The sequence below is a fragment of the Sardina pilchardus genome, chromosome 8 (genome assembly GCF_963854185.1).
Source record: "Sardina pilchardus chromosome 8, fSarPil1.1, whole genome shotgun sequence".
NCBI classification, from domain to species: domain Eukaryota; kingdom Metazoa; phylum Chordata; class Actinopteri; order Clupeiformes; family Clupeidae; genus Sardina; species Sardina pilchardus.
Window position 1 is genome coordinate 32,590,951 of NC_085001.1, and position 15,972 is coordinate 32,606,922.

At 38.3% G+C, this 15,972-nt stretch overlaps 1 protein-coding gene across 1 annotated transcript in view; it reads right to left on the bottom strand.

Moving 5' to 3' along the window:
• Positions 1-15,972, bottom strand: part of sart3 (spliceosome associated factor 3, U4/U6 recycling protein) — a 62,233-nt gene that overhangs the window by 11,672 nt on the left and 34,589 nt on the right. The window contains exons 12-15 of the mRNA XM_062543668.1: positions 14,573-14,682; positions 8,898-9,010; positions 6,024-6,100; positions 2,921-3,080 (exon numbers count right to left, since the gene is read on the bottom strand). Coding sequence (XP_062399652.1) covers positions 2,921-3,080; positions 6,024-6,100; positions 8,898-9,010; positions 14,573-14,682 — 460 coding nt within the window. The remainder of the gene's footprint in view (positions 1-2,920; positions 3,081-6,023; positions 6,101-8,897; positions 9,011-14,572; positions 14,683-15,972) is intronic.

Below are 15,972 nucleotides of genomic sequence, written 5' to 3' on the forward strand. Positions count from 1 at the left end.
GTAACGCAACGCTCAGACCATAATAACAAATCCAAAACATTCTATCTCGTTCCTAAGTTGAATCTTTGTCGTTACGTTCTTAGACCAATCTGATTGGTCAAAATACCTAAACATTCTAAAATTGATTGTGATGAGCCGAGCGTTGCGCTTCAAAGTTGAATCAAGTTCAACTGCCAGTTTGCTCAACGCTAACGCCACGCCAGCGTTGTCACCATTCCAAGGCGAAGCATAGAGAACAATAGGAAACCTGCCGCTTGCCGCTGGTTAGTGTGATCCCCGCCTTAAGCCTGATCATTTCTTATAGAGAAAAGTTTATATTTTAGCTTGCTGTCGCTCTCAAGGGCCTTCTAAATGCTGCCTTAACACCATTACGGTGTGAGAGTTAGAAGTTGTCAGGATGACCTAAGGCCATACTTCACTTATACTGTTACACAGTGACGGTAACACAATGAAAGTAAATACAAAGTGCACTGCCTTGTTTGGTAGTTTTGAATCCTCCATACATGTGCGTACAGGATCGTGTTCCAAGCATGCTGAGGATACACACATGCATGCATCCTCGAAAATTATATGTAAAACAAAGGACTTTGAAAAAAAGAATTTGATTGATATTGGAACAGTCCTTCTGTAGGACTCAATGAGAGGGACCTGTGCTCACTGCCCTATTCTGTGCATCCCTCCAAGGGTATGCCTTCCCATACCATTACTAACCCACCACCACCACCACCACAACAGTCATGCTGAATGAATGATGTCACAGGCAGCATAATGTTCCACGACATCTCCAGACCCTTTCATGTGTGTCACATGTGCTAAGGGTGAACCTGCCCTCATCTGTAAAAAGCACCAGGCGCTAGTGGTGGATCTGCTAATTTTATATGCCATGGCAAATTCCAATTGAGCTCCACGGTGCTGGGCAGTGGGCACAAGACAGGTCCCTCTAGAGGCCATCGGGCCCTCAGGTCACACTCAGTATTTTAATAGAAAAAATTTCACAGATTCAAAAAAAATAATCATATCTTATGGACAAAAAATACCAGTGTGACTGAATAGGGTAGTTTTAAATTGCCACATGCAACATTTCTCATATTGCATGTTAGATAGAAATAGTAGTTACCCCTTTTTAAAAATCGTGACTGAATACTAATGCAGTAAACAAACACCTGCAAATGTGACTCTCCAGTTTTTATTATTAGCCTACCTGAGAGATATTACGCATGTTTTTGGTGCAGATTTGTAAGTTTATCTATCTAGCCTAGAAGGACTACAGCAAGCTACTGACCAAATTCCATGAAACTTGATGGAGAGAACGGACTAAAGGACCAATTAACGCAGATCTGATGTTTAGTTTCACAAGATAAATTTGATAAACATGTCTTAGTAGCAAACAGGGGGGGGGGGGGGGGGGGTTAATCACCCTGATTAGTTGCTAGTTTGACATTTCTTATGGTTCTTGAACTTGTCAGACTAGTAGGCTACAGCTACCTATAGACTACATAAGAGTGGAATCTGGAAATAATTTCATTCGTAGGTCCACTTCATATCCAACTTCAGGAGGAAACAAACTGCGAGTAATGGGCAGGGCCGCGACTGCACAGCCCAGGCTGCTGAAGTGCCAGGGGGCGCAGCAAATGACTTCAGAAACAATGTATTTAAGCTCACAATATTCAGACCGGCCCAAAACGTTAACGGTCCACCGGGACTCCTCCCCAATCTCCCGATTAGCCACCCCGGACCTGGTAGTAAACAACATTTCTGTTTTATTTTAAACGCAAATTGTTGTTGAAAAGCGACTGTGAGACAGTTGCTGCAGTAGAGTACTAGCAATGGATAAGGCTGGGCGATTGCAATAGACTAAAGCTCTATTCGCACGGGATTAGTATTACCTGTGGACCTCTGGTCATTTTCAAATTATCGCCCCACCTCTGTGTTACTTGCAGCGCATTCGCACGGGATAAGCAAAGTCTGTAAATTACTCTATTTTCACTGACATTACACCCGGATATGTCGTATGCTAACGTCCGAAAACAACGCAGAAAGTAGAAAAGATATGCAATTGCAGTAGCAATCACTGAGATGCAGATTCGCACAGGATTAGTATTATCACCGGACGTCTGTGTTTGGCGAAATACAGTAGGTAATTTGCGGCGGAATTTTTACTTTACAAATTACAGACATGGCACATTCGCACGGGACTAAGATCTCAGGCATTCTCCGCAATTATCACAAATAACCAAAGGTCCACAGGTAATACTAATCCCGTGAGAATAGGGCTTAAGTGGCATAGTGTAAGTGTCTGCTCTAGCTGACTGCATTATCAATGCAATGATTGTAGGCTGCGGGCCTACTTTGTTTGTTTAACTTTTCGGTCTTCAGTTTCTACCACAATCCTGGGTTGTTCACTCATAGTAGATATGAAAGACGAAGGCGCCTCTTCAAAGTTTTCTTCTCTCTCAAACTCATTTGCATACAGAGCTTATAAATCTTATTGGGGCTTTGCTACCTTAGCAGGGAAGTTCTGATAGGTTGAGACGTGTCAGGGCCCATCCACTGGATATTTGGAACTGATTTGAGAATGTGTAAAGTGAGTACAGTTTGTGGCACAATGACAAACGTATATTATATTATAAGTTTATATTACAAATTATAAATGACCCACACACTGACTTATCACGGCTCATGTCTGTATTGAACCGTAGGGGACATTTTGTTCGGTTCAATAATGTACCGTGTGCCGTTGCATCCCTTGTCAACACGAAGCCACAATGATGTTGATTATTTACAAGACTACTCTCACATTGCAGTGCTTTCCTATGGAGGTAAAATAATTAACCAGAGGGGGAGGAGGGTATCAAGAACAGAAGGTAAAGGGGGATGGGGACCCCAAATGCATACAAACGTGCAGAAAACAGCTTTTCACCTGATGCTTCATAGATGTCATCTTTTTCAGCTTTCCTTTTCTCTGCAGTATACTGGCTTTTGTGACTCTTTTTCAGGGTTTTCTTGTTGGCCTTGACCCTTCTCCGCTCATCTGCTTTTACCTCCTCATGTTTCACCTGATTGGCCTCCTTTTCTGCGGCCTGCATATCCAAGTCAAATAAACAAGCAAATAAACAAACTTAAATATGTGTAAATATACAAACTTTATTTTAAAAGTGTAGCCACAACCTTTTCCCATAAGAATAAATGGAAAACATAGCCTCCATAACGAGACCTCCCCAAATTCAGAAGAAATGATTAAATAGAAATTGAAAAGCGTTGTTATCTTTGGTAAACTCTTAGGTAGCTGTGATATAAATTATGTGATGAAATAGAGTGCGTAAGTGAAAGTGTCACGTTGTCCCGGTAACGTGATTTCCTGTTCTAAACAAACGACCTGCAAGTGGCATTTTCTATTACATCACCATGTTTCTTTCAAAATGAAAATAAATGAATTTTAAGTGGTAAAAATCACTACCATGTCGAGGCGTTGATGTATGCTTCTGGTGTACTAAAGGAGACGTTCACGCTAGCATGAAAAAAAAAGTTTATAATGTAACGGCAAGCTGGGCTAATCTATGATTTCATGAAGTTTGTTAATGTCAACCGATGTCAAATCGTAAATTAATTTGCGCAAAAACGTGGCTTTTTCTGTAAAACAATCATCTGGCACAGGATTTCACATTGTGAATTTGGTTTGTTTAGAACAGAAATTTCAGTTGCTAAGGAAAAGTGACATCACACTTACGCACTCTATTCGAAGTCTAAATATACAAACTTTATGTTAAAGTGTAACTGCGATTTCCATAGAAGCACATTCAAATGAATAAGCGCTGCCTCAACGCGTCCCCAGTCTTCAGTCATGACCGAATTACGTAAAAAATCCAGCAAATACCAAAAACGACAAAAACTGGCCTTTAACAACCTTTTGAGATTTTTGAAAAAAATGGGTGTACATATTTTGAGTGTTTTATGTACCCAATATCAACAGTAGTGGTTAACCTGCAGTATGGGCTTTAATCAGGGGCCTGTACTATGAAACGGGGTTACTGGCTTAGCTGGGTAACTTTGAGAGTAAATTGATCACGTGTGGCGTATCTTCCCGGTTAACCCGTACTATGAAAGGTGGATAGGTTTTAACCAAGGTATGCTGCCATGGTAATTTACACTGCATCTCAAACCTGCTCCGTGCAGGTTATGTTCTTGGTCAACCTGAGGTTTGCAGTTAACCACACCTTTTATAGGCGAAGTACCACCCCACAATGTCGACGTAGGCTACCTGAAAGATCCATACAACATTGGAGCGCAAATTGTGAGCAAGGCCAGGGTTTTAAAAGACCGCCAGAATCCGCTGACTTAACCATAAGATATTCTCTATGATATAGCTTCTCAGCTGAGGGAATTCGTTACATTCGTCAGCTGACCGAGGCAGACGTCTCTAATGTCACCCGCCGTAGCAATGCCCTTATACAAAAGAGCAGATAATGTGCCTTTCCTTAATTTTGCCAGTAATGTATTCCATCAGTGATGCTGAACATCTGAGCAAGACTGCTGTATGTCGTATGATTCGCAATACTTGATCTAAGCAAAGTACCTACTATAGGCTAAGCATTAGGCTACAACATATTTTCATAATTAAGAAATATCAATGCAAGCTATAACTACGCCTATAAACCTACTCCGAATAGCCTAATGTTTTTGGGTTTCATTGAGTTTGGCACTGCCGTTAATTTAAATGTTCACTAAATCAGTCAATGGGGGCTAAACATTCAATTACCCTTACTAATGGCCTGAATTGTATGCATCTGTAGGACTTTAATGAAATCAAAAATGTATTTATTTCAACAGATTTCAGACATTATGCAAGCTATTAATCCTCTGTAACACATAGGCTATTTGAGGAACATGAAATAAAACTTTACTAATGCATATTTGCGATCTGCAATACGTTGCCAACAGCCTTGCCTTGCTTTGTTTGCTGCCGACGTATTTTATTTGTGTCATACAGTGAGTTTTAATTCCTCGCAACTGTTTAGAATCATTGCGCATTCCTTATCCGTAAAATAACGTGATCGCGTCATTATTAAAAGTGGTGACTTGCGCTGCAACCCGCCCATTTTCTGTGAACGCACACAAACTCCAGTAAGGTTAACCCCGGTTCAACGAATCAACTTTTACTCAGCGTCGTAGTACCGATTAACACCAATGAAGATAACCAGGTTTAGTCAACCCTGGTTTAACGAAGTAACCCTGGGTTACATCTGGGTAGGTTAAACTCCCTTCGTAGTACAGGCCCCAGCACTGACGTAACAATGCATCTTTGCCGCCAAAGCATCTCAACGTTAACTCTATGAGAGTTTTTAACTCTTTTATTGTAAATATCTCAAAAAGTATAAAGTTCACAAATGTGAAAAATACATTTGTACAAGACCTTTGTAGGAGTATTTGAATGACGTCAAACGGTTCAGTAGTTTTAGTGTTATGCAATATAGCACGAGTGAGAGTGGGGTTGGCAATGGATATTCCCACGGGTGTTGTTCGGCCACAGGCCGTCAAGCAATGTAGCCTAATAAACGTTAGCTCGCATTGCATCTGGTTAGGACATGCTTTTAGCTTTGAAACATCACTATTTTACTTAGCCTAAATGCCATCCAACAAGCTAAAATCCACCTCCGTCATATACTACGTTCTGAGCGTCTGTATTTCAGATTGAATGCAACGTGACAGTTTGTTTAAAGCTTGACAACTTCATGTTCATTGTATCGCGGAGTGATTTATTGTTAGTTGTGAAAAGTCTGAGTTGATTATCGTGGGATATTTCAACTCATGGAACGTCTCTCGGCCAATCAGAAACAAATAAACCGCTCCCTAGAACTCAATTGTTATATAATAAGCTATAATTATCAATTAATTGTAAATGAGGGGAACACCCTGTTGCTTAAGTTAGCTACCACCACAAATAGAATCAAATTCTGTGGGAAATACTGAAAGGGATTATTGGGTATGAATTAACAATGACAAGTGAAAAGGAGCAGGTTTCTTACTCTGGCTCTCTGCTCACTGACTCGGGAGAGTTTGCCTTCGGTCTTCAAAAGTGCAGAATCCCAGTCCGCCAAAGTACCTGAGGCAACATGGAGACACTTGTCAGAATAATGACCTGGAACTTAATCACGCAATTATTACACACTTGAGGTAGCATATCTGTGCATGTAAAGCCAATTTGCACTCTGCAAGCCATTCAGTTATTCATTAAATGGATAATTTATGGAAGGACACATGGCGTTTTGTACTATGAACAGGAACAAAAGGATTTATAATACAAAATGCAACACCCCTTACAGAAAATAACTAGCAATACATTTCTGAAGAAGTTCTATAGCAGTCTATAAGACTTTTTATGAGGTTCTTTAATGCCTCTGAAATATCCGTGCCCTCTATAGCAGGTATTCCCAAATTGTCAGCATGCGACCGCCAATATAACAGTGCCAGTCACTCTGTCTCAAACCGACTACTTCCTTGAGTACACTTTCGTGCAGCACCCTATGTGCCCTGTCTGCTTACTGGCATAGTGTGCACATATTTAACAGAATAGTGTCGTCTCATATCAAACGCTAACCTCCGTGCACTTCACGGATATGACGATCGTAACGTTTAAATATTATTTTATTGGTGTCCTCAATTCGACCGTGACATGGTCATACTGTGTCACAACATGAACAGTTTATGTTGTAACTTGCTTGTACCTCTGTAAATTGTGTTTTCCATTGCTGCTGATTCAGATTTCTTTACCACGATTTCTACAATTTGTCTTTCAAATTGACAAACATTGTATGTGTAATTAATGGCACAAGACGATCGGGACCAGAAAATAATTAATATTTCTCCATAGACTATCATTCATTTTTTTTCCGATCTTAGGCCCAGTGGACCGACCGGAAGGGGCGGTCACTTAGGTTCCCTATAGCACTACCTAGCGTGTATTTTGTGTTTGTTTTGTGAGATGGAGTAATTATCAATAAAGGAAGGCACAGGCTACAGATTAAAAAGAAATCTCCGTTTTTTCACGTCAGCTCGCGCCCCAACTGGCATGTCTCTGCGCCCCAGTAGTGGGGTGCGCCCCACAGTTAGAGAAACGCTGGGTTAGGCTATTACAGGGCTAAAAACCAAGGACATTTTCTGTACCTGAAGTCAGGCTATCAGACATTTTTGAAGATCTATTAGCACATAGGTTAATTGCCTACTTTCAAATCTCGCCCCATGACTGAATTCAGACACTGTGCTTCAACAGTTACCCTTGATATTTCATGTGCCTTGATTTAAGCTTTAAGGTTGTTGGGCAAAAAAACCCTATGAATCAATTTGAAAAGGTCATTTCATTTCTAAAGGAGAATTATTAGTGTGCTTGCTGAAAAGTAGCAAATGAAACGAAATCGGCGACATAGCTGCCAAACAGGAAGTTAGGTCATATCTCAGGTACGCTTTCATGAATGAATTCTGAGGGGCTTTTCGCAAGGTTTAGGAGTGTTGATATGGGAATTTTTGACAATTTCGCTGGTTTGTTGGAAAAAACAAACTCCATTATAAATACAGTTTATTTTCACAAATAAAAATGTTAAAATTTCAAAATATGGTTGCATCCGGTATCTGTGGATAGCTCTGTGTCTCCCCTTTCATCTGGTTTGCGTGCCATATCATTTTAATCGCGGGTACGAGTAAATCAAACGAGAGTAATGGTCAATATTCAGGATGTGTGTTCCAGTGTTCACATGAATACAAATATCCTGGGCTTATCCAGAGTTCAATTAGACACAGCCTTCACAATGGGCAACACAACCGCTGGAACAAGCATTCTTCTGGATGGAAATAGTAGAAGGCCACTACCAGTAAACGCATCGACGCTGCACGTCACATAGATGAGCAAGCTTGCTACGTTCACTACATTAATTTGCATATAGTGGTGTCTCATTTCATAAGGAAAGATCTTCACCCCCACTTCACTAATTAAGGGGCCATGGTTGTTTATCGTGTTTTACTATATCTGATCAACATCTTGCACGTCTAACAGTTACACACACACATTTCTTTGGTTGAATTGCTGATTAAATGGCAGGGCACCCGAATATATTAAAGATCTTCTAGTCCTATATAATCCACCTAGAACTTTACGATCGCAAAATACTGGGCTCCAAGAATTTCAGAAACTATGGTAGGAGGCATAGCTTTTTGCTACCGCACATCCCACCTCTGGAATAAACTCCTGCCCTCAATTTAATTAGCAGACACCCTCCCTATATACTGTATATATACAGTGGGGAGAACATGTATTTGATACCATGCCAAATTTGCCTAAAAGAGATTAAAAAAAAGAGATAAAAAAAATTGATCTTAATGCTTTGATTAAAAAAATCAGTAAAAATCAAACCGGACACCAATTTTCTTTGTGACTGAAAAACGTATCGTCAATAAATAAATGTTCTTCCTTAAATGCTAGGGGGAAGGAAGTATGAGACCCCCTATGTAACCCTATGGGAATTTATGTTTGATTTGCATTGAGCTCAATGAGCATCAAACAGGCTAATAGGCCTACTAGAAAAAGCACCCTGCCAATCTCTAGCTATGGTGAAGGGTATGTGATGATATTTTAATTCCATTGGCCAAGGGAACTTTATCAGGATGCATAATATCCTGGATTAGCTGGCCTTTAAAAATAAAAATCTGCCTGCCCCTATGTTAACGCTGTGTGTTAAATTCCCATTTGTGTGTTCTGCCCAGTTGTATCATGGCATTCAGACAAACATAACATAACCTTAAGAGAGCATCTACATGGTACCAATTTAACTGGATTTTACATGAGTTCATGTGGTCTGAATCATGAAACAAATGACTTGTTATTGAGCATTTAAGTAGAGAGCACTTACCCTCAATCCTTTCAAATGTTAGTAGAACCTCGCACACATGCTCTGGGTAGTCAGAGGTGCACTGCACTGCTCTGTGCAAGGCTTTCCTACAGTGGAACGAGTCACCATAGGATCTGCAGGCACAAACATGAAGGAAAAAAATTAAGTATACAAAATGATCAAGTATGAAAATTAATTGAATTACCCATAGTGATTTTAAATAGTAATTGGGTCATTCCACCTCAATTCAACGGATTTTAGAGAAAATTTCTGCTTGACCATCTCAGATTTGCTTCAAACTTTTACCATCTAAACAGTAACCATTTAAACTAACTTAGCCAAAATATTAGATTGGTATACCTAATACATCCAGAGAAAAACATTTTTGAACATGGTACCCCCCTTCTGATTTTTGGCACATTGGCGCCCTCATCTAAATCTGCAGCAAAGTTCAGATGTCATTATCTCAAAAAGTTTTCAAGCTAAAGACTTCAAATTTTCTGTGAATAATGATTGCTACCTATAGCTTCCACATATTCATTCGACACTGACTGTGTTTCAATCTTGTAAAATCAGAAGAAAAATTGCAGATTTCTTTCACACCCCCACATTGGGTGCCCCATTACACAATTTATAAACAAAATGTTTTGCAAATGGTTATGTCACTCTACAGAAGTGTTTAAGTTGTCTTTGAAAAAGTTATTAAGAGGTGTCTATATTGCTTTTTTGTTGGAAGTATTGTAACACAAAACTGAAAAATTATCAATTTGTATGATATTGTATCTCCCCATTACAGAGGTATGACAAGCTATACCAATGAATTGAACACATCTCCAGAAGGAGTATGGAATGGGCTTTCAGACTGTGAAATTTCAAGATAGTATTATGGCTATGGTTATTGAAATGTTATTTTTGAAATATTGGTCTACTATAACAGCAAATTGCTGATATCACTAAATAGTGACATCTAGTGGCATTAAATAGTGACAGCAGCAATTTATTGAGGAAATACAGGAAATATTTTATTTGTTCATCACCCAGTAAGTAAATGAAAAAAATAAATGTTTAACAATATGAAACATAAACATCTGATACTTATGAATAAGACAAGGACTATGAAATCATGAAATAATAGCACAAAAAACAACGCTAATTGTTGTAATAGACCAATATTTTAAAAATAAAATTTAAATAACTGCAGCCATAATACCATCTTGAAATTTCACTGTCTGAAAGCCCATTTCATACTCTTTCTGGAGATGTGTTCAATTCATTGGTATAGCTTGTCATACCTCTGTAATGGGGAGATACAATATCATCCAAATTGATTATTTTTCAGTTTTGGGTCATTCCACCTCAATTCAACAAATGCCTTCTGCTTGACCATCTCAGATTTCCTTCAAAATGTTACCACCTAAAGAGTAACCATTTAAACTATCGTAGCCAAAATATTAGATTGGTATACCTAACACATCCAGAGAAAAAATGTTTTGAACATGGTACCCCCCTTCTGATTTTTGGCACATTGGCACCCTCATCTAAATCTGCAGCAAAGTTCAGATGTCATTATCTCAAAAAGCTTTCAAGCTAAAGACTTCAAATTTTCTGTGAATAATGATTGCTACCTATAGGTTCCACATATTCATTCGTAGGCTGTATGTGTTGATACTGACTGTGTTTCAATCTTGTGAAATCAGAAGAAAAATTGCAGATTTTTTTCAAACCCCCACATTGGGTGCACCATTACACAATTTATAAACAAAATGTTTGGCAAATGGTTATGTCTCTCTACAGAAGTGTTTAAGCTGTTTTTGAAAACGTAATTAAGAGGTGTCTATATTGCTTTTTTGTTGGAAGTATTGTAACACAAAACTGAAAAATAATCAATTTGGATGATATTGTATCTCCCCATTACAGAGGTATGACAAGCTATACCAATGAATCGAACACATCTCCAGAAAGAGTATGAAATGGGCTTTCAGACTGTGAAATTTCAAGATGGTATTATGGCTGAAGTTATTTAAATGTTATTTTCTAAATATTGGTCTATTACAACAATTCGCATTGCTTTTTGTGCTATTATTTCATGATTTAATAATCCTTGTCTTATTCCTAAGTATCAGATGTTTATGTCTTATTCTGTTAAACATTTATTTTTTTCATTTACTTGCTGGGTGATGAACTAATAAAATATTTGTATTTCCTGAATAAATTGCTGCTGCCACTATTTAATGCCACTAGATGTCACTATTTAGTGATATCAGCAATGTGCCGTTATGGTAGACCAATATTTCAAAAATAACATTTCAATAACCATAACCATAATACCATCTTGAAATTTCACAGTCTGAAAGCCCATTCCATACTCTTTCTGGAGATGTGTTCAATTCATTGGTATAGCTTGTCATACCTCTGTAATGGGGAGATACAATATCATCCAAAATGATTGTTTTTCAGTTTTGTGTTACAATACTTCCAACAAAAAAGCAATATAGACACCTCTTAATTACTTTTTCAAAAACAGCTTAAACACTTCTGTAGAGAGACATAACCATTTGCCAAACATTTTGTTTATAAATTGTGTAATGGGGCACCCAATGTGGGGGTTTGAAAAAAATCTGCATTTTTTCTTCTGATTTCACAAGATGGAAAGACAGTCAGTGTCAACACATACGGCTTACGAATGAATATGTGAAATCTATACGTAGCAATCATTATTCACAGAAAATTTGAGGTCTTTAGCTTGAAAGCTTTTTGAGATAATGGCATCTGAACTTTGCTGCAGATTTAGATGAGGGCGCCAATGTGCCAAAAATCAGAAGGGGGGTACCATGTTCAAAACATTTTTTCTCTGGATGTATTAGGTATACCAATCTAATATTTTGGCTAAGTTAGTTTAAATGGTTACTCTTTAGGTGGTAAAAGTTTGAAGCAAATCTGAGATGGTCAAGCAGAAATTTCCTCTAAAATCCGTTGAATTGAGGTGGAATGACCCTTTTGTGTTACAATACTTCCAACAAAAAAGCAATATAGACACCTCAAAGACAGCTTAAACACTTCTGTAGAGAGACATAACCATTTGCCAAACATTTTGTTCATAAATTGTGTAATGGGGCACCCAATGTGGGGGGTTGAAAAAAATATGCAATTTTTCTTCTGATTTCACAAGATTGAAACACAGTCAGTATCAACACATACAGCCTACGAATGAATATGTGGAATCTATAGGTAGCAATCATTATTCACAGAAAGTTTGAAGTCTTTATCTTGAAAACTTTTTGAGATAATGACATCTGAACTTTGCTGCAGATTTAGATGAGGGCGCCAATGTGCCAAAAATCAGAAGGGGGGTACCATGTTCAAAAATGTTTTTCTCTGGATGTATTAGGTATACCAATCTAATATTTTGGCTAAGTTAGTTTAAATGGTTACTCTTTAGGTGGTAAAATTTTGAAGGAAATCTGAGATGGTCAAGCAGAAGGCATTTGTTGAATTGAGATGGAATGACCCAATTTACTATCATTTTCCTTTTCAAAACAAAAGCCCAATCTGGAAAAAATCCAACTCAATTCTGAATTTAATCTTATACACCATAATTGCAGTGCATACAAATCCTAAGCTTCTTATACTTCTTATTATTGCAATACACTGTACTGTTGTCTAGTGGTGTCATCAACAGTGGCGGGAGTAACGCATGGCAAAGTAACGCATTACTGTAATTCCACTACTTTTAGTGGTAACGAGCATGCAACTAAGTATTTCTTTAAATCAAGTAACGCAATTAAATCAAGTAACTGAAATTTAAATGGGTTAGTTACTTTACATTACTCTCTTTTGTGAAACATTAACGCTTGCAGACAAGAAGTCAAGAGAGGCTTACTTTAGCTGCTTCTGATCTGACGTTGCAGGGTGGCGCAATGATACACCAATCAAATCATATAAATGAGCATTGACAGACCCCAGCCCTACGAATGCTGAAGGCGCCACTCCATGCAATCAACCAAAGCTAGACTTTACAAGGACTGCAGTGCAGCCGATAAGCCGGGCAGAGTTGAATAAATTAATTGACTGTTTAGTACTGTTAATATTTACATTTAAAAAGCAGACATAAAAGTAACTGAAAAGTTACCTTCCCTAGTAACTTATTACTTTTGATATACAGTAACTGGTCAAGTAATTCAATTACTTTTGAAAGAAGTAATCAGTAACTGATTACCAATTTTCAGTAACTTGCCCAACACTGGTCAACAATAATTGATTCGGCGATGCATCGCAATGCGGGGCATGCACGATTCAGCATCGCTGCAAGCAGCGTGCCATATCGATTATGTCACTGTTTATTTTCTGGCCTCGATTGGACAATACAGTTGTGACGTTTCAATTAATTCCGGGGGCATTTCCAGAGCAATGTTGCAATGACATGCACAGCCTGTACAGTGTTACCCACACATAGACTAATTGGAGGTGCACCACAGATTCAACAAGGCCGCCACATATGCATGTAACGCTATTTAAAACGCGCATAGTATTCATAAAGCTGCATTTCCTTCCCCTGCTCTCCCTTCGTCTCCTACTCACACACACAGCTACTATTTAGGCCTAGAGGTCATTGAGAAAACTTAACAAATGTGTTGTTGTTTATGTAACCCAGACATCGGCAACTTTTATTTTATAAGACCAATCACTTCTCGTGGCTGCTCGCCTCACGGCTGCAACATGTCACAGAGCTGCCTGAGCCTCCATGTCAATGAATGGAAATTGTTATCAATTCGTGCGAGTACTGTAGGCCATGCTACACACATTTCCCCCCTAAACATACAGGCAATGAGCAGTCTTGAATTAATAGTTTTTAATGCATCAGACAATAACTATAGGGACAATTTTTCGGGACAATTAGGGCAGGATTCGGGATTCGGGACAACTGCTTGTATTTCGTGACTGTCCCGAATTTCTCGGGACATCTGGTCACCCTAATTAGCGTAGGCTACCTTGAAACTTAAACACAAGTGAGGAAACGGTCCAACCAGTAGAGTAGACTATGATAAGCTAGACAACTATGCTACTTTGTTTACACTATTATTTTTAGGCTTTAACTAGACAGCTGAATTAAAGAGGTGGAGCTGTAATATGAATAGTAGGCTATGATCTGCATAATGTGAGCTGTCATGAATATCAGAAATTCAGTATTTTCTCTTTTATATAAGGATATAATATAATACTCCAAGGGTTTGAAATGTTATTTCATACAATGTCTAGGTTCCCCCCACATAGCAGCCAATACAATATTTTTTGTTTAATATCTGACTGCTTGTATTGCCTCATGACTGATGACAAATTTGCCTTGTTGTGTGCAGTAGAATTTTGATGCAATGCATCACAATGCATCGTAGAATCAAAATGAATCTAATCGAAACGTGAGGGCAGTGCCAATGCACACCCCTACTGCTTTCACCAGGCTTCTTATTACAATGCATTAAAAGGCACCATACTTTTATCACTATGCTTTTTTTTACAATTAATGAATGGACTGTACAGTTACTACTGGGCTTCTTATTACTGTACTGACCCCCAGAAATTATCTTATGAGAGAAAATAAAGTTCTGCTAAATAGGAAGCTCCTCACTAAATTAATACTAAATGAAAACACAAACATACAGAAACTGAGAAACATGGCCTTAACTTCTCTCAATACTCACCTCTCCAGGTTGTAGTATTCCAACCACATGTTGGCATATTTGGCATTCCCTTTAGTCATGATGCTGTCCCAAAGTTCTCTTGCTTTCTGCATGTTCCTGCAATGCAAGGCCTGAAAGGAATGTGTAAATGGAAATGTGGACATGAGCATATCAAAATGACTTCCTTTTTTGTTTTTTAGCAAAACAATTTAGCAAAACTACAGCAATAAATAAAGAGGTTTATCATAATGTTACTTGACACTCCAGATAAAATGTATTGCAAAACATTCACGACTTTCTTGATATTGTTCAAACTCTTGCAGTTCATAATCTTTAATATCATTAAATTCCAGCATTTTTCCAGCATCAACATTGATGTGGAAATACTTTCATCAGGTACACAAACAAACAAACAAACAAACAAACAAACAAACAAAATCAGGGCAGTATTAAGTTAAAAGTCATGCCAATACAGAGGATGCATTTAAGTCACATAGCCCAGCATTTCTCAACCTTTGGGTCGTGGGACGTACTGAAAGGGTCACGGACTGAATTCCAATTAAAAAAATAATAATAATAATGAATTTTCCCACTTCCTACATACACTATATTGCCATATATTTATTTATTTTAATCAGAATTCCATCCTGGACCCTTTCAAAACATCCCGCAATGCAAAGGTTGAGAATCGCTGGGTTAGGTCACTATGTGGCGATAAGACCGTAGAAGAGTTAATTTGGATGCTGCCGTTTTTAATACATTTGGGGGAATCGGGCGTAAGCTTTTATTTTTACGCATGCACTGAAATTGCGCACCTCTGGGTTACGCGGATTCTCCGCTTCTGTCACACCCACAAGTTCGAAATCAAGGCACTCTTATGAAAGAGGCGGGATTTATTTAATAAAAAAAAAGAACCAGACTGATCCACCACTTCCTTTCAGATGGTATGAAAACGTGGAACATGGACTCTCATTGACATTCTGAATGCCATTTAAATCCAGAAAGAACACAAACAAGTCTTTGACTTTGAGAATGTAAGCATGGTGAACAGCCTACAGTAAAATGGTGTCATCACATGGCCTAACAAAGAATTGACTTCACAAGTCTTTGAATTTGGAGAGAGAAAAGGTGATTGCTTCAGTGGGTGACGAAGTAAATTTAAAAAATCAGGTGCTCATCAGGATCAAAAAGAATTCATGTCAAAAAGAGAAAAAAGATCCGAGGCATTCCGATATAAGTAAAAGTCCTTTATTGTACTTTTACTTTGCTTTGGCAGGTCCAAAGTACAATAAAGGACTTTTACTTATATCGGAGTGCCTCGGATCTTTTCTCTCTTTTTGACTTCACAAGTCTGTTTGTTCATGAAGTTTGCACCTTCGAACATAGTAGAGAGACTGGCATAACAACTCCAATCTCCATTA